General features: G+C 46.2%; 1 protein-coding gene across 1 annotated transcript in view; it reads right to left on the reverse strand.

The window, feature by feature from the left end:
• Positions 1-26,407, reverse strand: part of ccdc178 (coiled-coil domain containing 178) — a 723,212-nt gene that overhangs the window by 105,948 nt on the left and 590,857 nt on the right. The window contains exon 19 of the mRNA XM_085993953.1: positions 4,583-4,732. Coding sequence (XP_085850079.1) covers positions 4,583-4,732 — 150 coding nt within the window. The remainder of the gene's footprint in view (positions 1-4,582; positions 4,733-26,407) is intronic.

Consider the following 26,407-nt stretch of genomic DNA (forward strand, 5'->3'; position numbering starts at 1 on the left):
CAGGCATCTTTCTTTGCTAATAAAAGCCTTGTTTTATCCAGTTAACTTTGAGCCTTGAAGTTATTGAGGCGCATCACACCCATGTCAGGGAGCAAGAGATTTGTGCAGAAGCCTTGAAGTCAGAAAAAAGTCCTTCAGCACGTGCCACACCACTACCTGTAGACTTTTGAAACTTTAAACAACTATAGAAAGCACCAAACACTTGTAGAATCATAGCAACAGCCAGTAGAAATCAATCAGCAACTAACCTGTAAGTAGGTGATGATTCTTTTAAATACCAGTGGAGGGGTGGGGGGTCCTTCCTGTTGCTGAACCCGTGTACAGCTGTGCGAGCTTAAGAGAATACATTTGCTGGAGCGTTGCACTCCAAAATGGCAGCACTGGCACGAAATCAGCGTTGCACGCTGATTGACATCATGATCTGCCTACTTTGCATATTTCTGGCAGATGCTCACTGCGCACGCGCTAACGGCCTCACCAATATGCCGTCCAGTGCGGCTTGCAACAGAAGTGCATGCGCCGCGGACGCCATTTTGGATCTCTCAGGGCATTCCTAGCGCCCAAAAAACAAATGCTACGGATCTGAATTTTGCATCCATGACGTCAGATTCCATATATATGCTGACGACACTCAGCTCTACCTCTTCACCTCCTATCCGTCCAATGCCGCTTTGTTGTCAAACTGCTTGTCCAACACCCAGCCCTGGTTGAGCCACAATTTCCTCCAGTTAAACTTTGGGAAAACCGAAGCCATTGGCTTTTGCCCCTCCCACAAACTCCCTTCCCTTTCCACTGATTCCATCCCTCCCCCGGTCACTTTCTCAGGTGAACCAGATTGTTCGCTTGATCCCGAGCTTAGCTTCCAACCCTGTATCCTCTCCATCACAAAGACTGCCTACTTCCAGCTCAGGAGGATTGCCTGTCTCTGCCCCTGCCTTAACTGCTGCTGAAACCTCCATCGATGCTTTTGTCACTTTTAGGCTCAACTATTCCAATGCTCTCCTGGCCGGCCTCCCATCCTCCACCCTCCATAAACTGACCTTATCCAAAACTCTGCTGCCCGTATCCTAATCCCCACTAAGTCCTGCTCACCCGTCACCCCTGTGCTTGCTAACCTACATTGGCTCCCGGTCCCCCATCAGCTCCAACTTAAAATGTTCACCCTCTTCATGCCCTAAGCTTTAGACCTCTTCATGCCCTAAGCTCTGGAATTCCTTCCCTAAACCTCTCTGCCTCTCCACCTCTCTCATCCTTTAAGATGCTCTTTAAAACCTGCCACTTTGACAAAGCTTTTAGTCACCCCTCCTAATATCTCCTTCTTTGGCTCGGTGTCAAGTTTTTCTGATTATGCCTCTGTGAAGCGCTTTGGAATGTTGTCCTATATAATTGCAAGTTGTTGTTGTCGTAATGTGGCTTACTTGTGAGAGGAAACTTTGCAACTGTGCTTGTGATGTGCAGCTTTGCCATTGGGGGTGCGTATTAGAATTTGGGTGCAGAAATGGCTGTAAAATGTGCTCTGAGGAGGATGTCGAGAAACTCCAGGATAATTTGGACATGTTGGGTGATTGGGCAGAAACATGGCAGATGCAATATAACGTGGATAAATGTGAGGTTGTCCACTTTGGTGGCAAAAACAGGAAGGCAGATTATTATCTAAATGGCAATAGATTGGGAGAAGGAGAAGTGCAATGAGTCCTGGGTGTCCTTGTGTACCAGTCACTGAAGGTAAGCATGCAGGTGCAGCAGGCGGTTAAGAAGGCAAATGGTATGTTGGCCTTCATAGCGAGAGGGTTTGAGTACAGGAACAAGGATGTCTTGCTGCAGTTGTACAGGGCCTTGGTGAGACCACATCTTGAGTATTGTGTGCAGTTTTGGTCGCCTTATCTGAGGAAGGATGTTCTTGCCATGGAAGGAGTTCAGCGAAGATTCACCAGGATGATACCTGGGATGGCAGGAATGACGTATGAGGAGAGATTGGGTCGATTGGGCTTGTACTCGCTGGAGTTTAAAAGAATGAGAGGTGATCTCATTGAAACTTATAAAATTCTGACAGGACTGCGCAGACTAGATGCAGGAAGGATGTTCCCGATGGTCGGGGAGTCCAGAACCAGGGGACACAGTCTAAGGATAAAGGGTAGGCCATTTAGGACAGAATTGAGGAGGAATTTCTTCACCCAGAGAGTGGTGAACCTGTGGAACTCTTTACCACAGAAGGCGGTGGAGGCCAGTTCATTAAATATATTCAAGAAGGAGTTGGATATATTTCTTAAGGCTAAAGGGATCAAGGGGTATGGGGAGAAAGCAGGGACCGGGTACTGAATTTGGATGATCAGTCATGATCGCATTGAATGGCGGAGCAGGCTCGAGGGGCCGAATGGCCTACTCCTGCTCCTATCTTCTATGTTTCTATGTAAAATCCTGCAGGCCCCTCTGACTTTGATGCCTGAAATCCTGCTACACACTTCAGGTAGGCAATGCAACATGCCAGGAACAAAAATTTGTAAAATTTACCCATGGTGTTATTTTGACAGATTGATTTGCAAAGGACAATACAGATTAAATTATTAATTTCATATTATTTTTCTATTTTTCTATTCTCTTCCTTGTAGGTCTCCATTCATCACATTCTGCTCAAGAAATACGCTGGCTCTATTTTTTGGATGAGTCATTATGGACTGAGGCTTCAAATGTGGTTCAGATGAATGTAAAGAGAGTTCTCCCAATGTTCCAGCCAATATTCCTCCATCAAGCACCAAAAAAAGATTAACTAGTTGCTCACCTCTTCTGATGTCTGTGAGACTGTGAGACCTTGCTGTGCACAAATTGACGGCTGAATTTGCCTACATTACAACTACTGCCTCCTCTTCTTCTTAAGCAGTCCCTTGGAACCGCGGATGACTTGCTTCCACGTTAAAAATGAGTTCGCAGGTGACTGATGAGTCCAATGCAGGACCTATAGTCTCTGCTATAGTCTCTGTCATAGGTGGGGCAGACAGTGGGTGAAGGGCGGGTGGGTGGTGCTTGGGTTGACGTGCGCTCCTTGCGCTGCCTGTGTTTGGCTTCCACTTGCTCCTGGCGAAGAGACTCGAGGTGTTCGGCGCCTTCCCGGATGCTTCTCCTTCACTTTGTGTGGTCTTGGGCCAGGGATTCCCAGGTGTCGGTGGGGATGTTACACTTTTTCAAGGAGGCTTTGAGGGTGCCCTTGAAGCGTTTCCTCTGCCCACCTGGGGCTCTCTTGCCGTGCCGGAGCACCGAGTAGAGCGCTTGTTTTGGGAGTCTCGTATCGGGCATGCAGACAACGTGACCCGTCCATCGGAGCTGATTGAGCGTGGCCAAAGCTTCGATGCTGGGGATGTTGGCCTGAGCGAGAACGCTGACATTGGTGCGCCTATCCTGCCAATGGATTTGCAGGATCTTGTGGAGGCAGCGTTGGTGGTACCTCTCCAGTGCTTTGAGGTGCCTGCTGTACATGGTCCATGTCTCTGAGGCATACAGCAGGGCAGGTATCACTGCTGCCCTGTAGACCATGAGCTTAGTGCTGGGTTTACTGCCTACATTACAATGCTGACTGCATTTCAAAAGTAATTCGTTGGTTGTGAAGCACTTTGGGATGTCCTGAACATGATATGGTGCTATATAAATTCTATCTTCAAACCATTATCAGGATCTGCATTCAGGAGATTTGTTGCCTTGTACACTTCAACTGTGATATAACCTTGTACTAACGCAGAGCTTATAGGCCGTATTTTCCAATCGGAAGCTTCCTGCGTGTGGAGGCCTCCGATCTGGAAAAAATCTACGGACTTACCTGAGGGCTCCCGAGGTGCGCATACTTCCGCTCCTGGGCCTCTCCAAACTCGAAATGCTCAGGGCCCACGTATTCCAGAGGCGCATGCAGTTCACAAGTGTCCCTGGGATCACGAGGGCCATGGGGAGCCAATAGGAGAAGGGAATCTCCCTTCATACACTTGACAGATAGACCTGTCAAATATATGAATGGAGATCACCCCAAAAACATAGTAAAACATTAAATAAATTTTAAAAAACATCACATTTTTAAAATGAGTTGAAATTACAATAAATTAAATATTTTAAACAAAAATTAAATTTTTTGAAAAAAATAATTAAAGTTTTTCACGGGGCTAAAAAATAAACTTGCCTTTTTTAAAATGATAAATCAGTGACATTTAAAAAAAACTTTTTTCAACTCTTATGCTGGTAAGATTTCTAATGGTTTTCTGCGGGCAGAGGTTCTCCAGAAAGCGAGACTATCTGCCCGCAGAGGCCCTTCTCCTGGGCAGGCATCCGATCTGTCAGGAGCATTCTTGACAGATCAGAAATACCGATTTTCTGCGCATGCGCTTTGCATGCCTGAAACTGGCATTTCCGATGTCCCTACGGGTGCGTACACAGCCCATACACACCCGTAGGCATTGGAATATACGGCCCCATATTTTTCTTTCTTTCTCCTGATCTCAGCTGGGGTAGAAACTCAACAGGTGATAAAATCCCATCCTATACTCCACAGAATAAAGACACAATATACTTTTTTAATTTTTTCATCATATATTGTTGTAATTACCTGTAGATAATCTTTAATGCTTACTTCTGTCTTCAGTCTGTCATGATAGATATCTGCAAGTTTGTTTTTTGCGGCTGGATATGAATGTTGCAGTTGCTGGTACTCTTCAGTTCGATCAGCATTTTCCATAAGTGCTAAAGCAAGTTTGACCTAGAAAGATAATTACCAGAAATAAATGGTACTGCTTGCAAGGTAAACATTTCTAAATCCAATGTTTTAACCAATGTTTTATTTGTTTGGTTGGATTCATCTATAGCATAAGAATTTGTCATTGTACAGTCATATACCTGAACCCTCATTAAAAGCACAATCATGGGGAATTGGGTGGGGCCATTAGATGCCTGTGTTTCATCTCTGATATCAGTGTTCAAATGCAGCCCATGCTGGTGGGACGAAAGTTCCTTTGGTCTGCTGGCTGTAAAGATTCTTAATCCAGTTCCTCATTTGTATATTAGTCCCGCTCGCCCAGCACTCCTGTCCTTGTTGACCTACATTGGCTCTCAGACATCCAACGTCTCCAATTTAAATTTCTTATCCTTGTGTTTAAATCCCATCATAGCCTTGCCCCAATCACTGTAACTTTCTGCAGTCCCTTTCCCCCTTTGCCCCACCACAGGTGGCTGTGCCTTCAGCTGCCTTGGCCCCACGCTTTGGAATTTCCTCCCTAAACTCCTCTGCTTCTCCATTTCCCTCCGTACCCATTTTTGTTTGTTTATGTCTTTGTGAAATGAAAGTTGTTGTTCTTGTTTTAATTGTCACTAAGGAATACAAATTTAGATGCACCCACTCCTGGTGCGCACCACGAATGCATATTGCATAATTGAACATCGCTGTCTAGGAGTATGCTATTTTCCAATGGCTGCTCCAGGCATGTGTCAGGAACAAATGCACTGGAATGTTTATTCCTGTATTGCCAATCTCACTCAGGGAAGCCACAGGATAGATAATAGAAAACCACCACATTAATAGTACAATTGTGCTCTTCTGAGATAGAACTGAGATGTTGTTAGGGTAGACTAGGGGTGGCTTTACACTGCATCTCACTGTCCTATACCTGACTTGGGAGTACTTGATGCTCACATCCGTGCCCATATTTCCCAGAACTCCTTGTTTGAATCTTTCCAATCAGGTTTCCGCCCCTGCTACAGTACTGAAACTGGTTTAACCAAGGTCACAAATGACATCCTAATTGACTGCGACAAAGGTAATCTATCCCTTCTCGTCCTTCTGGACCTGTCCGCAGTCATTGACATGCTTGACCACAAAATTCTGCTCCAACATCTCTCCACCATCGTCCAGCTGGATGGGACTGCACTCTGGTTTCATTCCTATCTTTCCAGCCGAAACCATAGAATCACCTGCAATGGCTTATCTTCCTGATCCCACACTGTCACCTCTGGTATCCCCCAAGGATCTATCCTTGGCCCCCTCCTATTTCTCATCTACATGCTGCCCCTCAGTGACCATCCAGCAACACGTGAGTTTTTACATGTACGCTGATGATACCCAGCTCTACCTCTCCTCCACCTCTCTCGAACCCTCCACCGTCTCTATACTATCAAACTGCTTGTCCAACATCCAGCACTGGTTGAGTAGAAATTTCCTCCAATCAAATATCGGGAAGACCGAAGCCATTGTCTTTGGTTCACACCACAAACTCCATTCCTTTTCCACTGATTCATTCTCTCTCCCCGGCCACTGTCTAAGGCTGACCAAGTCTATTCGCAACCTTGGTGTCATATTTGATCACAAATTGAGCTTCCTACCTCATATCCATTCTGTCACTAAGACTGCTCATTTCCACCTTCGTAATATCACCTGTCTCTGCTCTTACCTCAACTTATCTGCTGCTGAAACCCACATCCATGCCTTTATCACCTCTAGACTTGACTATTCCAATGCACTCCTGGTCGGCCTCCCTAGTTCTACCCGCCATAAACTTGAGGTTATCCAAAACTCTGCCGCTCGTGTGCTACCTCGCACCAAGTCCCACTTACCCATCTCCCCTGTGCTTGCTGACCTACATTGGATCCCAGTTAGGCAACGCCTCGATTTTAAAATTCTCATCCTTGTTTTCAAATCCCTCTGTTATAAATATCATCATTCATCAAGAAACTACTCATGAAATAACTCTGGACGGCCAGCTGGAGGCGCCGTCCAAGGAGTTTAAATACTCGGGCGTCGGCCCCAGCTTGCCAGGAACATTTTGTAAGACAAGGAACTAGTGAAGTACAACTAGACCGCCATGTTCTGAAACAGGTTGATTAAAGCCTTGCTTTATGCTCAAACCAAGTGCATAGTGAGTTTTATTACGTCACTCTGCATGACCTTGAGCCTTCTTATCTTTGTAATCTCCTCCAGCCCTATAATCCCCCGAGACCTCTGCGCTCCGCCTGTTCTGGCCTTTTGAACATCCCCGATTTTAAATGCACCACCATTGGCGGTTGTGCCTTCAGCTGACTAGGTCCTAAGCTCTGAAATTCCCTCCCTAAATCTCTCTGCCACTCCACTTCTCTTTCCTGCCTTAAGACGCTCCTTAAAACCTACCTCTTTGAGCAAGCTTTTGGTCATCTGCCCTAACATCTCCTTATTTGGCTCAGTGTCAAATTTTTTTTGATAACACTCCTGTGAAGCGCCTTAGGACGTTTTTATTATGTCAAAGGTGCTATATAAATATACGCTGTTGTTGTTGTTGAAGTGGAAAGGCAGTGGCACTTACGAAGAAAATTTCAGAGTTTAGGGCCTGTGATAGTGGTGCAGAAAGAGGTGGAATGCACAGTAATTTGGACTCAGAAAAGCAAGCTGAGACTTAGCATTGGAAAAGGTTTCACAGGTAATGTTAAAAATGGAGAAAGTGATAAACCAGGCAACTACTGGTCAGTCAGCCTAACGTTGGTGGTAGGGAAACTTTTAGAGACAATATTCCGGGAAAAATGAATTGCCATTTGGAAAAGTATGGGCTAATAAATGAAAGTCAGCATGGATTTGTTAAAAGCAAATCGTGTTTGATTCATTTTGTTTCTGTGCTGTAAATAGAATCTAATATGTAATATGTAACTTGATCGAGTTCTTTGCTGAAGTAATGGAGAGGGTTGATGAGAGTAGTGCGGTTGATATTGTGTATATGGACTTTTAAAAGGTTTTTGACCATGTACCATACAATAGACTTGTTAGCAAAATTAAAGCCCATGGGATTAAAGGGACAGTGACAGCATGGATACGAAATTGGCTAAGGGACAGAAAGCAGAAAGTAGTGGTGAATGGTTGTTTTTCAGACTGGAGGGAAGTATACAGTAGTGTGCCCCAGAGGCCGGTATTAGGACCACTACCCTTTTTGATATATATTAATCACCTGGACTTGGGTACACGGGGCATCATTTCAAAGTTTGCAGAGGATATGAAATTCGGAAATGTAGTAAACAATGAGGAGGATAGTAACAGACTTCAGGAGACAGACTGGTAAAATAGGCAGACACATGACTGAGGAAATTTAATGCAGAGAAGTGTGACGTGATTCATTTTGGTAGGAAGAATGAGGAGAGGCAATATGAACTAAATGGTACAATTTTAAAAGCGGTGCAGGAACAGAGAGACCTGGGGGTGTATGTACACAAATCTTTGAAGGTGGCAGGACAAGTTGAGAAGGCTGTGAAAAATGCATATGGGATCCTGGGCTTTATTAATAGAGGAATAGAGTACAAAAGCAAAGTAGTTATGCTAAATGTTTATAAATCACTGGTTAGGCCTCAGCTGTGTTCAATTCTGGGCACAACACTTTAGGAAGGATGTTAAGGCCTTGGAAAGGGTGCATAAGAGAGATTTACTAGAATGGTGTCAGGGATGAGGGACTTCAGTTACGTGGTTAGACTGGAGAAGTTGGGATTGTTCTCTTTAGTGCAGAGAAGGTTAAGATGAGATTTGATAGAGGTTTTCAAAAGTATGAACCATTTTGATAGAGTAAATAGGGGGAAACTGTTTCCAGTGGAAGAAGGGTTAGTAACTAGAGGGTACAGATTTAAGGTGATTGGCAAAAGAACCAGAGGTAACATGAGGAAACATTTTTTTTAAACAGTGTGTTGCTGTGATCTGGAATTCACTGCCTGAAAGGGTTGTGGAAGCAGATTCAATAGTAACATTGAAAAGAGAATTGAATAAATACTTGAAGGGAAAAAAAATTACAGGGATATGGGGAAAAAGCAGGGGAGTGAAATTAAGTGGATAGTTCTACCAAAGAGCCAGCACAGGCACGATGGGCCGAATGGCCTCCTTCTGTGCTGTATCATTCTATGATTCAATGAATGTAGAGAAAGTCCATGGAGAAATTTGTAAAAAAGGATAAAGATTTTTAAATCAATGTGCTTGGAGATAGGAAGCCAGTAGAGGTTGGTAAAGTCTAGGTGATAGGCAAGCAGAACTTAGTAAGGGATATGAGGCAGTCTGCAGAAATCTAGATAACTTGGACTTTGTATAGGAAAGAGCTTGCTAGAACAGAGTTGTAAAGCCCAGCCTGAAGATAACAAAGGGATGGATGAATGTTTCCATAACATTTGGGTTAATTAACATAGAAACATAGAAACATAGAAGATAGGAGCAGGAGTAGGCCATTCGGCCCTTCGAGCCTGCTCCGCCATTCAATGAGATCATGGCTGATCATCCAAATTCAGTACCCTGTTCCTGCCTTCTCCCCATATCCCTTGATCCCTTTAGCCTTAAGAAATATATCCAACTCCTTCTTGAATATATTTAATGAATTAGCCTCCACTGCCCTCTGTGGCAGAGAATTCCACAGGTTCACCACTCTCTAGGTGAAGAAATTCCTCCTTATTTCAGTCCTAAATGGCTTACCCCTTATCCTTAGGCTATGACCCCTGGTTCTGGACTCACCGGCCATCAGAAACATCACTCCTGCATCTAGTCTGTCCAGGCCTGACAGAATTTTACAGGTTTCGATGAGATCCCCTCTCAATCTTCTAAACTCCAGTGAGTATAAGCCCGATCGACACAATCTCTCCTCATATGTCATTCGTGCCATCCCAGGTATTAGAACATAAGAACATAAGAACATAAGAAATAGGAGCAGGAGTAGGCCAATCGGCCCCTCGAGCCTGCTCCGCCATTCAATAAGATCATGGCTGATCTGATCCTAACCGCCAATCTACTATCACTGAACCATCTCCTGAATCTAACAGAATTAGACACACGAAATAGGAGCAGGATCAGGCTACATGGCCCCTGGGCCCGCTCCGCTACCCACAGGGCCATGACCGATCCGAACCTAGACTCATGTCCAAATTCCTGCCCGTTCCCCATAACCCTTTATTCCCTTTACTTCTAGGAAACTGTCCTTTTCTGTTTTAAATTTATGTAATGATGTAGCTTCTACAGCTTTTTGGGGCAGCATACTCCATGGACCTATCACCCTCTGAGTGAAGTAGTTCCTCCTCATCTCAGTTTTGAAAGAGCAGCCCCTTATTCTAAGACTATGCCCCCTAGTTCTAGTTTCACCCATCATCGGGAACATCCTCCCCGCATCCACCCGATCCAACCCCTTCACAATCTTATATGTTTCAATAAGATCGCCTCTCATTCTTCTGAACTCCAATGAGTAGAGTCCCAATCTACTCAACCTCTCCTCATATGTCCATCCCCTCATCCCCGGGATTAACCAAGTGAACCTTCTTTGTACTGACTCGAGAGCAAGTATGTCTTTTCTTAAGTATGGACACCAAAACTGTATGCAGTATTCCAGGTGCGGTCTCACCAATACCTTGTACAACTGAAGCAATACCTCCCTATTTTTATATTCTATCCCCCTAGCAATGAAAGCCAACATTCCATTGGCCTTCTTAATCACTTGCTGCACTTGCATATTAACCTTTTGAGTTTCGTGCACCAGGACCCCCAGATCCCTTTGTACTTCAGTACTTTCCAGTTTCTTGCCATTAAGATAATAACTTGCTCTACGATTTTTCCTGCCAAAGTGCATAACCTCACACTTTCCAGTATTGTATTCCATCTGCCAAATCTCTGCCCACTTACTTAGCCTGTCTATGTCCCCTTGCAGGTTTTTTATGTCCTCCTCACTCACTACTTTCCCTCCCATCTTAGTATCATCTGCAAACTTTGATATGTTACACTCGGTCCCCTCCTCCAAATCGTTAATATAGATTGTAAAGAGTTGGGGACCCAGCACTGACCCCTGTGGAACACCACTAGTTACTGATTGCCAGTCTGAGAATGAACCATTTATCCCAACTCTCTGCCTTCTGTTAGATAGCCAATCCTCTATGCATGCCAGAATATTACCCCCAATCCCGTGATTTTTTATCTTAAGCAATAATCTTTTGTGTGGCACCTTGTCAAATGCCTTTTGGAAGTCGAAATACACTACGTCCACTGGTTCCCCTTTATCCACCCTATATGTTACTTCCTCAAAGAACTCCAGCAAATTTGTCAAACATGACTTCCCCTTCATAAAACCATGCTGACTTTGTCCTATTAAATTATGATTATCCAAATGTCCTGTTACTGTCTCCTTAATAATGGACTCCAATATTTTACCTACCACAGATGTTAGGCTAACCGGTCTATCGTTTCCAGCCTTCTGTCTACTGCCCTTTTTAAATAAGGGCGTTACATTAGCAGTTTTCCAGTCTGCCGGGACCTTTGCTGATTCCAGCGAGTTTTGGAAAATTATTACCAATGCATCCACAATCCCTACTGCCACTTCCCTCAAGACCCTAGGATGTAAGCCATCAGGTCCAGGTGATTTATCTGCCTTGAGTCCCATTATTTTACTGAGTACCACATCCTTAGTGATTTTGATCATGTTTAGCTCCTCCCCCCTATAGCCCCCTGTTTGTCCAGTGTTGGGATATTCTTAGTGTCTTCTACTGTAAAGACTGATACAAAATATTCATTCAGTGTTTTTGCCATCTCCATATTTCCCACCATTAATTTCCCGGTCTCATCCTCTAAGGGACCCACATTTACTTTAGCCACCCTTTTTCTTTTTATATAACTATAAAAACTCTTATTATCTGTTTTTATATTTTTTGCTAATTTACTTTCATAGCCTGGTGAATCTTCGCTGCACTCCTTCCATGGCAGGAACGTCCTTCCTCAGATAAGGCGACCAAAGTTGCATACAATACTCAAGGTGCGGTCTCACCAAGGCCCTGTACAACTGCAGCAAGACATCCTTGTTCCTGTACTCGAACCCTCTTGCTACGAAGGCCAACATATCATTTGCCTTCTTAACCGCCTGCTGCACCTGCATGCTTACCTTCAGCGACTGGTGCACAAGAACACCCAGGTCTCTTTGCACTTCTCCTTCTCCCAATCTATTGCCATTCAAAAAATAATCTGCCTTCCTGTTTTTGCCACCAAAGTGGATAACCTCACATTTATCCACATTATAGTGCATTTGCCATGTTTCTGCCCAATCACCCAACCTGTCCAAATCATACTGGAGTTTCACGACATTCTCCTCACAGCATACCCCATTGCTCACCACATCCCCATCATTCCATCCCTCTGTCACGGAATATCACAGCATCCTACTGGGCACAAAGCTGAAATGAGAGCCACCACAAAAGATTCCAAACAAAATTAATAAATTTATCAACAATCAATTTGCACATATGATGTGAGCTAATCACCCTTGTATAATCCCTTAGTGCCTGTCGTTCAGGTGCCCTTTTCTGATCCAGTGCTCCTATGAAGTGCTTTCGAAGTGGCTGCAGTTTGGCTGGTGGAAGGCTACTGAGTTTCCATGGGGGAGACTTCAGATAGCCTTGCAGCATGACCTCGAGTAGCTCTAGCCCTAGAAGGCTCGGCTGTAGACTGCACCACCTCGGTATGTGCAGCAGCAGTCTGGGTTGGCTGGCTGACAGACAGCAGCAAGGGCAATGGCAGAGTGGCAGTGGTGCTAACAGGAATGCTGTCATTCTGAGAGAGGGCAGCAGGGTCATGCTCCACTGACCCATTGCCAATCCGCTGGGGTGGAAGTCCCTCATCCCTGGATGAGAGGCATGGGAGGAAATAGTGGAGGCTCTGACCACCATTTTCCAATCCTCTCTGGCTACATGCGTGATGCCAGAGGACTGGAGGACTGCTAACATTGTGCCAATTTTTAAAAAGGGAAAAGGGATAGGCCGAGTAATTACAGGCCAGTCAGCCTAACCTTGGTGGTGGGAAAATTACTGGAAAAAATTCTGAGGAGCAGTATAAATCGTCATTTAGAAAGTTACGGATTAATCAAGGACATTCAGTTTAGATTTGTTAAGGGAAGGTCATGTCTGACTAACTTGTTTGAATTTGTTGAGGAGGTAACAAGAAGGGTCGATGAGGGTGCATTTGATGTAGTCTACGTGGATTTTAGCAAAGCCTTTGACAAGGTCCCACATTTTGGTCAAAAAAGTAAAAGCCCATCAGATCCAAGGGAAAGTGGAAAGTTGGATCCAAAACTGGCTCAGTGGCAGGAAGCAAAGGGTAATGGTCGACGGGTGTTTTTGTGATTAGAAGGCTGTTTCCAGTGGGGCTCCATGGGTTCAGTTCTAGGTTCCTTGCTTTTTGTGGTATATATCAATGATTTAGACTTCAATGTATGGGGCATGATTAAGAAGTTTGCAGAGGATACAAAAATTAGCCGTGTGGTTGATAGTGAGGAAGATAGCTGTAGATTGCAGGAAGATATCAATGGAATGGTCAGGTGGACAGAAAAGTGGCAAATGGAATTCAATCCTGAGAAGTGTGAGGTAATGCATTTGGGGAGGGCTAACAAGGCAAGGGGATACACAATAAATGGTCGTATACTGAGAAATGTAGAGGTACAGAGGGTCCTTGGAGTGCATGTCCACAGATCCCCGAAGGTAGCAGGACAAGTAGGTAAGGTGGTTAAGAAGGTATACGGGATATTTTCCTTTATTAGCCGAGGCATACAATATAAGAGCAGAGAGGTTATGCTAGAACTGTATAAAACACTAGTTCGGCCACAGCTAGAGTATTACGTACAGTTCTGGTCACCACATTACAGGAAAGATGTGATTGCACCAGAGAGGGTACAGAGGAGATTTACGAGGATGTTGCCAGGACTGGAGAATTTGAGCTATGAGGAAAGATTGGATAGGCTGGGTTTGTTTTCATTGGAACAGCAGAGGCAGAGGAGAGACTTAATTGAGGTGTTAAAAATTGTGAGGGGTCTAGATAGAACGGATACGAAGGACCTATTTCCCTTAGCAAAGACGTCAATAACCAGGGGGTATAGAATTAAAGTAATTGCTAGAAGGATTAGAGGGGAGTTGAGGAGAAACTTTTTTGCACAGAGGGCGGTGGGGGTCTGGAACGCACTGCCTGAAAGGGCAGTAGAGGCAGAAACCCTCATCACATTTAAAAAGTACTTGAACGTGCACTTAAAGTGCCGTAACCCGCAAGGCTATGGACCAAGAGCTGGAAAGTGGGATTAGGCTGCACGGCTGTCTTTCGACCGACGCAGACACGATGGGCCGAATGGTCCCCTTCTGTGCCGTAAATTTCTATGATTCTATGACATGGTCTCTTCAGGAGTTTACCATCATTTCCAGCCTGGAAATCCTGGGCTCCAAGCTTTGCGCAAAGCCCTGTGCAATGTTGGAGGCAGACTCCTCCATGCTACTTGACATTGCCAAGAGGCTTTTTGGCTAGCTTGGCATTGTACCTAGCAATTTGGTGTGCATGCCCATTACTCCTCTTCTGAAGGCCGCCGCATCGAGGTCCTCATCTGAGTCCTGTGCAGCAGAACTCGCACACAAACTCGTCCTCCGGGGAGCTGGCTCTGAGCTACCCTTTCCCCCTGGATTTGCTGCAGCCCAGTCATGCCCAGTGCCTCACCCTGTGCAGATCCCGCTTCTACACTAGCCTTGAAAGTACACGCAGTGCCAGTTTCTGAGCTGGTGTCGGTGAGTGACAGATGCAGTGACACTGAGTCTTCTCCTTCTTCTCCCCCCTCGCTCTCCTCCATCACCTTGGGGACAGGCTGGTCTGGTGCTTGGCCTTGATTAGCTGAAAGCATAAAGGCACAAGAGTCAGGTTATCATTAGGGGAGTGGGGACCGGGGGGGGGAAGAAAGATATGCATGCATACAGCATCAGCAGCTTGGGATTAGGGGGGAGTGGGATGTGAGAAGATGGATTAAGAATGAGCATACCGCTGTTGTCCCCAAGGGCTTCAACCTCACTGGTTGTCATGACCTCTATGATCTGCCACCCAATGATCTCCAGCACTCGCTCCTCCAGTTGGCTGAGGTCCTGGATGGCAGCTTGCCCCCCTCGCCTGTCTGCCACTGCTCCCTCCTGTTATGCGCGACCTTGGCCAGCAAAAGAAAGGGAAGTGTGCGAGTGAGTGTGGTGCAATGTGTTTGGTGATGTGTCTGCCATAGTTGAATAGCTGCCACTGTGTGCAAGGTGTGAGATGTGGGTGTGAGTGTTGCAGCATTGGTAAGGTTGTGAGGACTAAGTGAAGCTATGATTGTGAGGTGTGAGTGGTGACAGGTAGAGATTGTCGGTAGTGTAGGGATTTCGCAATAATTTCGAGATTTCCTACAGTTCCGAAGATTGATTTTTTGATTCAAGCATACCTGGGTAATATACCTTTAAAAATCCAGTGATCAAAATGGCTGCCAGACCGCATGGCAGAAGACAAAGAATTGAAAAGGCAGCTTGTGTGTGTGTCTGTGAAAAAGGTGAAGATCAAAGATGGCTGACCAGACTGCCAATCAAAGGCCGTTCAGGGAGTTTCCCCTCCCTGCAGAGACAATCGATGTGTTTACAGAAACTGCTACACAAAGGATTACTGCAGTTTCAGTCTGACCACAAGGACAATGACTTTTGTTTACACTACTCAAGCAAGCAAGGAAATAGACATGCTTTTTTTCAAACCATGGCAGCTTTATTCAAAAAACCCATCACAGACAATGAAGACACATTTAAACTGCAGCTTTATTCAAAAGCCCATCACAGACAATGAGGACACATTTAAACTGAAAGAAAAAAACTGTTTAAACGAATGGGTGATTCATCCAAACCCATTACAAGACAATGGGGACAGTTTGCATCCCTTTTGCTTAGCCCAGATACATCCGGATTTGGGCGGGCCCCAAATGGGGTTTAAAAGATAGCTTCTCAGAAGCCTCTCTCTCTCTGTGGCCTCGCCTCCATGCTCTCTACAACGTGGGAGCCTGCCTAAAGGAGTGGAACACCAGCAGTTTACTTTTAAAATACTGGGGTGTTTTTACTTCAAAGGCAGTGAAGATCAAAGATCGCAGGGCATGGAGCAGGCATTTTTCATTGGTGAGCATATATTTTTCTGGCCCATTACAAGGCAACTTAGAATAGGTATAGGGGTTGGAATTAAGTGGGAATTTTGTTAGAACTGTGATTTTAGTCGATTTTCCCTCGTTGTGTCCGTTCTCTCCTCCCCTATTTAAGTAACAGTGTTGCACTAGCAGATAAGGCTGTAGTGAACACTGAGAGTAGCTGTATTAAAGTGCTGTTTTAAGTAAAAGCCACTAAGCAAAGGTGCTGTAGTGAACAAGGTGTTTCTATATTAAAAGTGCTATTAAAAGGGTGTTGCACTAAGCAGAGAAGTGCTTCAGTGGACACTAAGGGGGAGAAATTCGGTGGGCTGCGCCACCAGTTAGCGCCAAAGAGGGCACTCAGTGGCTTTAGCGCCACTGGCCACGCCTCCCGCAATATTTAGCTGGGGCGCTAATGGCGGCGTTAGCCTGTTGTGCTGCGCCGCCACCGATGACATCATCAGTGTGCGCAGTGCCCCGCTACCGCCCCGATCGCGATATTTGGCAGTGACCACCTCTGCTGCGCCGCTTGCTAATTGCGCCCGGTTCACGGGGCCTACCTGTGGCGGCAGTGGCACAAATTAAGGTGGAGGTGCGGGGCAGCCGTTTTTTTTTCGGCGGCCGCCTGCCAGCACCTCCATCCCCGGCCTCCTGTTCTCCCCCCACAGCATTGCCGGCTGTTTTCCGAGAGCCCGGCACTTCTCCTTGGTGCCGGGCTCTTTTGCCAGCACTCGTGATCGCTCATCGCGCTGGTGCAGGCACCTCCCCCTTAAGAATGGGAGGAAGTCCTGCAGTACTGCAGCGCGCCATGCCGCAGCGTGTGGCGCTGCGGCACGTTACGCTGCGATATTCAGTTTCAGCGCCCTAAGGGGGACGCGGAGCGCCTCGAGCCTCACCCCGTGTCCCTCTTGGGGCGCTCAAGCTGAATTTCCGGTGATCGCTGCTGCTTCGATCGCAGTGCAAAATCTGGCGCCCAGGCGAGCTTGGCGCCCCGTTTGCGGCTCCTCCCAATTTCTCCCCCTAAGGGTTCTGTATTAAAGTGCTGTTTTTTTTTAAGTAAAAGCCACTAAGCAAAGGTGCTGTAGTGAGCAAGGTGTTTCTATATTTAAAAGTGCTGTATTTAAATAAAGGAGTGTTGCACTGAGCAAAGAGCGCTCTAGTGGACACTAAGTGTACTGCGTTGAGTATAAGTGCTGTATCAAGCATAGGAGTGTTGTATTGTTTATTTTTAAGTTGTTTCTTTCTTTTTGTTTCAATAAATGCTGGTCTGTTTTGCACCCAAACCACGAGTCACATTTTCTGTCTACATCGCTACCGAATAAGTCCAGCGGTCAGAACCAGGAATAGGGGAGTACTTCGAAACCGCACTGGGGTCCCTGGAGCAGCTCAGAGGCTTCTGACTGGCCAGAGACAATAACCCCAACCCCGCTGTTAATTCCTACAGTAGGTAAGTGCTGGGGGTGTGGTGCATTGAGCAGTGTGTGAGGCTTGTGGTACAGATGGCGCGATATGGCATTTGCTGAAGCCTTCACTCACCTTGACCTGCCAAGTGAGGTCATTAAACTTCTTGCGGCACTGGATCGCTGACCTGAGGAAAACAGGTCGTCACATAGAAGTATAGAAACATAGAACACCGGAGCAGAAGTAGGCCATTCGACCCCTCGAGCCTGCTCTGCCACTTAATGAGATCATGGCTGATCATCAAATTCAGTACCCTGTCCCTGCTTTCTCCCCATATCCCTTGATCCCTTTAGCCTTAAGAAATATAAATAATTCTTGAATATATTTAATGAATTGGCCTCAACTGCCTTCTGTGGTAGAGAATTCCACAGGTTCAGCACTCTCTGGGTGAAGAAATTCCTCCTCAGCTCTGTCCTAAATGGCTTAACCCTTATCCTTAGACTGTGACCCCTGGTTCTGGACTCCCCCGCCATCAGGAACATCCTTCCTGCATCTAGTCTGTCTAGTCCTGTTAGAATTTTATAAGTTTGCATGAGATCCCCTCTCATTCTTCTAAACTCCAGCGAATATAAGCCCAATCGACGCAATCTCTCCTTATACGTCATTCCTGCGATCCCAGGTATCAGTCTGGTGAATCTTCGCTGCACTCCATCCATGGCAAGAACATCCTTCCTCAGATAAGGTGACCAAAACTGTACACAATACACAAAGTGTGTTCTCACCAAGGCCCTGTACAACTACAGCAAGACATCCTTGCTCCTGTACTCGAATCCTCTCACTATGAAGGCCAACATACCATTTGCCTTCTTAACCGCCTGCTGCACCTGCATACTTACCTTCAGCGACTGGTGCACAAGGGCACCCAGGTCTCATTGCACTTCCCCTTCTCCCAATCTATTGCCGTTCAGATAATAATCTGCCTTCCTGTTTTTGCCACCAAAGTGGATTACCTCGCATTTATCCACATTATACTGCATCTGCCATGCATCTGCCCAATCACCCAACCTGTCCAAATCATACTGGAGTTTCTCGGCATCCTCCTCAAAGCACACACGCCCACCCAGCTTTGCGTCGTCTGCAAACTTGGAGATATTACATCTAGTCCCCTCGTCATTAATATATATTATGAATAGCTGGGGTCCTAGCACCGATCCCTGCGGTAATATAACTAAAAGATTAATTAAGAAAGGGAAGATAGATTATGAAAGTAACTAACAAAAAATATAAAAACAGATAGCAAGAGCTTCTACAGTTATATAAAAAGAAAAAGGGTGGCTAAAGTAAATGTTGGTCCCTTAGAGGACGAGACCGGGAAATTAGTAGTGGGGAACATGGAGATGGCAAATATGCTGAACAAATATTTTGTATCAGTATTTACAGTAGAGGACACAAAAAATATCCCAACACTGGACAAACAGGGGGCTATAGCGGGGCGGGGGAGGAGCTAAACACGATTAAAATCACTAAGGAAATGGTACTCGGTAAGATAATGGAACTTAAGGTGGATAAATCCCCTGGACCTGGTGGCTTACATCCTAGGGTCTTGAGAGAAGTAGCGGTAGGGATTGCGGATGCATTGGTGGTAATTTTCCAAAACTCCCTGGATTCAGGAAAGGTCCCAGCAGATTGGAAAACTGCTAATGTAACACCCTTATTTAAAAAGGGAGGTAGACAAAAGGCTGGAAACTATAGACCAGTTAGCCTAACATCTGTGGTTGGTAAAATGTTGGAGTCCATTATTAAGGAAGCAGTAACAGGACATTTGGATAAGCATAATTTAATCGGACAGAGTCAGCATGGTTTTATGAAGGGGAAGTCATGTTTGACAAATTTGCTCGAATTCTTTGAGGACGTAACAAACAGGGTGGATAAAGGGGAATCAGTGGATGTGGTGTATTTGGACTTCCAAAAGGCATTTGACAAGGTGCCACACAAAAGATTACTGCACAAGATAAAAAATCACAGGATTGGGGGTAATATACTGGCATGGGTGGAAGATTGGCTATCAAACAGAAAACAGAGAGTGGGAATAAATAGTTCATTCTCGGGTTGGCAATCAGTAACTAGTGGTGTTCCGCAGGGGTCAGTGCTGGGACCCCAACTCTTTACAATCTATATTAACGATTTGGAGGAGGGGACCAAGTGCAACGTATCCAAGTTTGCCGATGATACAAAGATGGGAGGGAAAGCAGTGCGTGAGGAGGACATAAAAAACCTGCAAAACGACATAGACAGGCTAAGTGAATGGGCAGAAATTTAGCAGATGGAATATAATGTTGGAAAGTGTGAGGTTATGCACTTTGGCAGAAAAAATCAAAGAGCAAGTTATTATCTAAATGGAAAGAAACTGCAAAGTGCTACAGTACAAAGGGATCTGGGGGTCCTGGTGCATGAAACACAGAAGGTTAGTATGCAGGTACAGCAGGTGATCAGGAAGGCCAATGGAATCTTGGCTTTTATTGCAAGGGGGATGGAGTATAAAAGCAGGGAAGTCTTGCTTCAGTTGTACAGGGTACTGGTGAGGTCACACCTGGAATACTGCGTACAGTTTTGGTTTCCATATTTAAAAGATATATTTGCTCTCGAGGCAGTTCAGAGAAGGTTCACTTGGTTGATTCCGGAGATGAGGGGGTTGACTTATGAGGAAAGGTTGAGTAGGTTGGGCCTCTACTCATTGGAATTCAGAAGAATGAGAGGTGATCTTATCGAAACATATAAGATTGTGAGGAGGCTTGATCGGGTGGATGCGGGGAGGATTTTTCCACTGATGGGTGAGACTAGAATTAGGGGGCATAATCTTAGAATAAGGGGCTGCCATTTCAAAACTGAGATGAGGTGAAACTTCTTCACTCAGAGGGTAGTAAATCTATGGAATTTGCTACCTCAGAGAGCTGTGGAAGCTGCGACATTAAATAAATTTAAAACGGAGATAGATAGTTTCCTAGCTGATAAGGGAATTAGGGATTACGGGGAGCGGGCAGGGAAGTGGACGTGAGTCTGGGTTTGGATCAGCCATGATCCTATTGAGTGGTGGAGCAGGCCCGAGGGGCCCTCTGGCCTACTCCTGCTCCTACTTCTTATGTTCTTATGTACCCCACTAGTCACTGCCTGCCACTCGGAAAAAGACCCGTTTATTCCAACTCTTTGCTTCCTGTCTGCCAACCAGTTCTCTATCCAAGTCAGTACCTTACCCCCAATCATGATGTGGAGACGCTGGTGTTGGACTGGGGTGGACAAATGTAAGAAGTCACACAACACCAGGTTACAGTCCAACAGCTTTATTTGAAATCACAAGCTTTCGGAGCGCTGCTCCTTCGTCAGGTGAAGTGAACAGTTGCATATAAGCACAGCATATATAGTCAGAGAGTACTGCCAGATGATTACAGGTAATCTTTCTAACTGCCCTTTATCACACCTCGGCAGAGAGATAATCACAGCAATCACAGGTGTGAATGGTGTCCAAACAGGTCATGTCAGGAAAACATTACATCAAAGAACAATGAGGTGGGGTCACAAGGGGTCAAATGTTGCAGATGCTGGGGTCTGTATGAAAAACAAAAAACAAACAAAAAACTATTTTTTGCTGGAAATCACAGCAGGTCCGGCCGCATCTGTGTAGAGAGAACAAGCCAACGACGACTCGAGTCTGGATGACTCTACGTCAGGTGGGGTTACATGTAGCGTGACATGAACCCAAGATCCCGGTTGAGGCCATCCTCATGAGTGCGGAACTTGGCTATCAGTTTCTGCTCGACGATTTTGCGAGTACCCCCAATCCCATGTGCTTTAACTTTGCACGCTAGCCAGCTATCTCCTGCCAGAGCCATCAAGATGTATGGGGCGAGGGCTTCCTGCCAGTCTTCTGGAAGAGGACAGCCCGCCTCCTCTCCACGGCCACCACCAATTCCTCAGGAGCTGTGTCTGAGAATCTTCGGGCACTCTCTGTTCTCAACTGCTGTCTGCTTCGAACATGGCGTTGGAACTGGATTAACAATGAGGTGCTATAGCATCAATGCACCTCCCCTTTAAGTACTGAATAAAGGCTGTGCCAAACATGACCCAATATTAGCTCACTTGTTGAGTGGTAAGCCAATGAGCAGTGGTTTTAGGGCTGAGTTCAAGACGATGATCATGTTAATGAGGACTGAGCATGAATTTTGCGTGCTACCTAGACCATTTTGACCTGGCGCAGCTTAACATCGTTGGGCCATGACATCACCCGTTTTGGAGCCATGACATCACCCGTTTTGTGGCCATATCCAATTTTTAGCCCTTAATATTTCTTTGTTTGCTGGGTTCATCAGCATTTTCTTGATGTAAACTGGATCTTGATGAAAAGTTTTAAAAAATAAATTAAATTAAGTAACAATGAAAAAAAAAGCCAGCTCGACCCAGATCATATTGAAGAATTTTTGCAATAAACTGAAAGACAATTGAAGTCAGTTATTTGGGTGTAACTTATTTAAAAGTAGCGCGGTAAATGTAAATTGTACAGAATGTTTACTATACAGTTTATAGCTCACTGACGCTTTTTCCTGGCTCTATGCACTGTCAACAGCTGCACACATGGGCATCCTTTGGAGAGGGCAGTAAGAGGAGCGGCGACGTCCAAAATCGCTGAGCATGCGTCAATTCCACATTGCACGCCGACTGACGTCATGCTCCTGGTAATTAAATTACTTGCGGCGAATGCAGGCAACAGCAGCACTGCCAACCTGCCCAATATGGGCTGCTACCACATTACGTGCTGGAAGTGGGTAGAGGTGAGGCGGCCGCCATTTTTTCTTCAAAACCGGCCTTAACGGCGGGTGCTAAAGGTTCAAATTTCTAGGCCACTGTTTGTTACAGCAGGTTGATCTGCAGACAGTGCACAATGGGCATGGCATTCAGTGTTGTCCAGGCACTGGACTTGGCAGAGAGGATGAATAGGAGCAGCAATAGGTGGAGGCTCTCTGGGAAGTCAGATGGCAGCAAAGGGGCACTGTTTGGACCTATCACTATGCCACTCATTGTGTGTATTGTCCCAGACACAGCTGCCTGGAATTGAGTAACAGCTCCTTAGAAAGCTACAGTTTAGTTTGGAATCTAAGCTATGCTACCTGCTGCAGAAAGACTTCCAGCCAATATCTGCAATCTGGACAGCACTTGCAGTAGCAGCTGAGATCACCATTACCTTCAAGTTGCATGCTTCTGACACTTTCTAGGCGAGCATCTGCAATATTACCTGCTTCGCTGCTCACAGATGCATCAAAGAAGTAACTGATTAGGAACCTAGGGTGTAGTGTATGTACCCGTCTACCTTTAAGGGAACTATTGAATGTAACCGTTCACCTTTAAGAGAACTACTTTAGGTGTGGCACTATTTGTTTGGCTTCTGTATACTGTAATACCGATAGTGACCACACCAGTATATAAGTGTTGTGGCAGGATTGCTGGGGCAGATTCGCCCGGACCTTCGAATAGTAAAGACCTGTTTGTTTGTTACTTCTGAAGTCTGTGTATTTATTAACCGCACAACCCACAGACTTTACAGTGGCGACGAGTCCGATCGTACCCTGCGGCAAGATTACCAAAGAAAGAAGAGCGTCGAAGAGAGGCAACCGCCCTCGTCGGGCTGCTGGAAGAAAACACGAGGCTGCACCAGGAGAAAGGTGGAAGACTTTAGCAACAAAAGCTTCCGTCTGCAACAGGCACTGACTACCCTTCTACCACGGTACGGAGAGAGCCGACCAGCAAGAAACAAGGCGGCCGAAGAGACTGTGAGTAGGGGAAGGTGTAGAAGTATCCGGAGGATAAGGGCAGAGCACTCGACCTCGGTCGAGGGGGAGCTGTACCGGCCAAAAGTCGGGTCCAACGGCGTCGGGTGACAGCCGGACCGCGATCGGCGGGAAAAATCCGGGCAGCGACCGCAGCCACGAAGCGCTGAGCCTGCGTGTAGGCACGGGAAGAGAAACCCAGCCGCAGCCGGGGAGGGAGGGCTGGGGAGGCGAACGGGAACCGTGCGGGTGAGAGCCGGGTGCGGAGAGAGAGACTGCGAGGAGCCAGTCCAGCGGCTGAGCTGTTCTCCACCAACGGGGTACTCAGAGCCGGCAAAACCGAACGTGCGGGAGTGGGAGAGCGAACAGGAGCCGAGAACGGGGAGAGAGACTGCGCGAGAGCCAGTCCAGTGGCTGAACTGTTCTCCACCTACGGGGTACCCAGAGCCGGTAGAACCGAACGTGCGGGAGAGGGAGAGACAGAGCCGAACACGGAGAGAGAGAGACTGCGCGAGAGCCAGTCCAGCGGCTAAACTGTCCTCCGTTAACGGGGTGTACCCAGCGCCGGTAGAGCCGTGCGGGCGGGAGGAAAAGACAGAGCCGAGTAAGGGGAGCTGTGCGAGAGCCAGCCCAGCGGCTGAACCTGTCCGCTGTGGGGAAAGCGTACCCCTTACACCAGGGAGAAACGCGGGAAGCCGCCATTAGGCGGAGAAGACGACAGAGGCGGGAAACCGCCATTGAAGTGGGCGGGGAGAGAAAGGAAGAGCGGGAAACTGCCATTTTCGCAGGAAACCCGCCATTTTAGAAAAAAATAATAATAAATAATACTTAAAGAAATACGGTGCTGCTTCAAAGAAAGAAAGATGCCTAAGCGAGGGAATATTAACGATTTTAATTCTGAAATAGAAGACTGGGCCACGTACGTGGAACGCATAGAGATCTATTGCGAAGCCAACAAAATAGAGGAAGACGACAAGGCGATAACATTGCTAAACTCGATGGGGGCAAAAACATACGGGCTCTTGAAGCATCTAATAGCACCAGCTAAACCAGCGGATCAGACCTTCGAAGAAATTGTGGCTGTGCTGAAGGACCACTTGAACCCCACACCGTTGATGCTGGCTGAACAATTCAAATTCTACGCAAGAACGCAGAGGAAAGACGAAAGCAATGCGGAATACTTGGTCGAGCTGCGTAGGCTGGCGAAATACTGCCAGTTCGGAGGGAATCTGACAGAGGCACTGCGGGACAAGTTCGTATGCGGATTGTCCAAAGAAGGAACGCAGAAGCGACTACTGGAAGAAAACGACCTCACACTGGACAGGGCTGTCCTCATAGCTGCATCACACGAAGCCGCAGCGAAAGGGACGGCGGAAATGCAGCTAAAGGCGGCGGCACTCGGGGTGGACCAAATTACTGCGAGCACAACAAAATGCTACCGTTGTGGGAAGACAACGCACGACCAGAATCAATGCTGGTTTAAGAACCAAGAGTGTAGGAAATGTGGCAAACTGGGTCACATCGCGAAGGTATGCCGGTCCGGGAAAAAGACCAACAATCAACGGAAGCCACCACAAGAAAAGTACAACAAGGTACATCAGGTGGCTGAGAAGAGTGCAGACGAACAGAATTCAGACTCAGACCCAAACAACCAGGAGCTGGGTAGTCTGAGAATCCACAATGTGGGGAAAGAGACTGATCTACAAACGATCTGGGTCGTACTAAAATTAGCTGGAGTCCAAGTAAGAATGGAGCTGGACACTGGATCAGCTCTATCAGTCATCAACCGAAGGGACTACCACCGGCTATTCTCTCACATACCTTTAAGAAATACCAAGTTCGTATTACAGACATACACGGGGCAGAACGTATACCCCATGGGGAAAATAAGAGTCAAGGTGAGAGATAGAGGTAAAGAACACCCAAGAATGAATTTGTACGTAGTACCTGAAGGAGGACCACCACTTCTAGGACGGGAGTGGATTAAGAAAATAGGTATGGAATGGCACTACCTACAAGCCATAATGAGGGAGGACTCGGTGCAAGCTATCAGCTCAGATTCTGAAATGGATGACGATAAGACCAATGCAAATATGGAAGACAAGGCTAAAAGGGACTTGCCGACGATGGGGAAGGAAACGAAGACATGCAGAAGGACTTATGTTACCAAGAAGAATAAAGCTGCAGAGCAGAACTCCAGGTTGACAGAGAATTCTGAGCCTGTTCAAGCAAAGGATTCATCCACGACGGAAGAACACCGAGTTCGGACTCAAACTTATGTCAAAGTACGACAACAATTAGAACAGTTGAGTGACCGTCTCATACAAGAGATGAAAAATATGGAAAAGTTCTGGGACACCGAATGGGAGAACCTGGAAAGACAACAGAGACAGCTAGCTCAAGCAGAGAGCGACCATAGAGTCATCGTGGCCAAATACCAATCACATTCCCCTGATGCTGTTCAGAAACTAGAATATTTACAGAACGAACCAAAGGAAGAGGAATCTTCAGGGAGCCGGGATTTTATCCCAGTTTATCTCTACGACTCGTTGCAAGCAGAGTGTAACAAGTTGAAAGAACAGTATGAACTGGTGCAGACTACCATTCTGGAAGGGGTTAACTCAGCAACCTCCGAAAAGCTAGTTTCAGTAGAAGCCTATGAACAACCAAAGTTTGAACATGAGCAGGAAGTCCAAAGGCTGCAGGAAAATCTGGATGAGCTCAAGGCCAAGACAGACTCATCGGTAGAGGTTCCATTCATCGATGAGAAAGTAGAGGTGAAAGACATGGCAGAACATGAAAGACAAGATGTCCAAGAACTCATAATAATATTGAAGGAAACCCAAGACAAATATGAGGCGGCAATGACTGAGGTTCAACGACTTGAAGAACAGATTCAACTGGGAATCCTTTCAGTAAAAAAAAAAGAAACTGTGAGAAACACCGAGACTGTAAGAATGGGCCCTGAACATGAGCGAGAGAGCATCAAGGCGCAACTTCTCCGAGCACTGGAAGCCAAAGTACAAGAGGGAGCGAAGGTGAAAGCATTGGAGAACAAGGTGGATGAAATGGAGAAGACTCTGATCCACCGTGTTCCCAGGGAAGAGTTAACGGTCAGCCAACTTCTTCATATGCTGAAGGACAGGACTCTGCAAGGGGAACAATTTGAACACGAGCTTCAATCTTCAGGGGGAAGGAGTTCGGAGCTCCCAAAAGTCACGGAGATAGCTGAGGTGGCAACACAGATTTCACAAGGATGCCAAAAGTACGTTGAAT

This window comes from Somniosus microcephalus, chromosome 7 (assembly GCF_052327205.1).
Source record: "Somniosus microcephalus isolate GS21.2 chromosome 7, FLI_Smic_1.0, whole genome shotgun sequence".
Classification (NCBI taxonomy): Eukaryota; Metazoa; Chordata; class Chondrichthyes; order Squaliformes; family Somniosidae; genus Somniosus; species Somniosus microcephalus.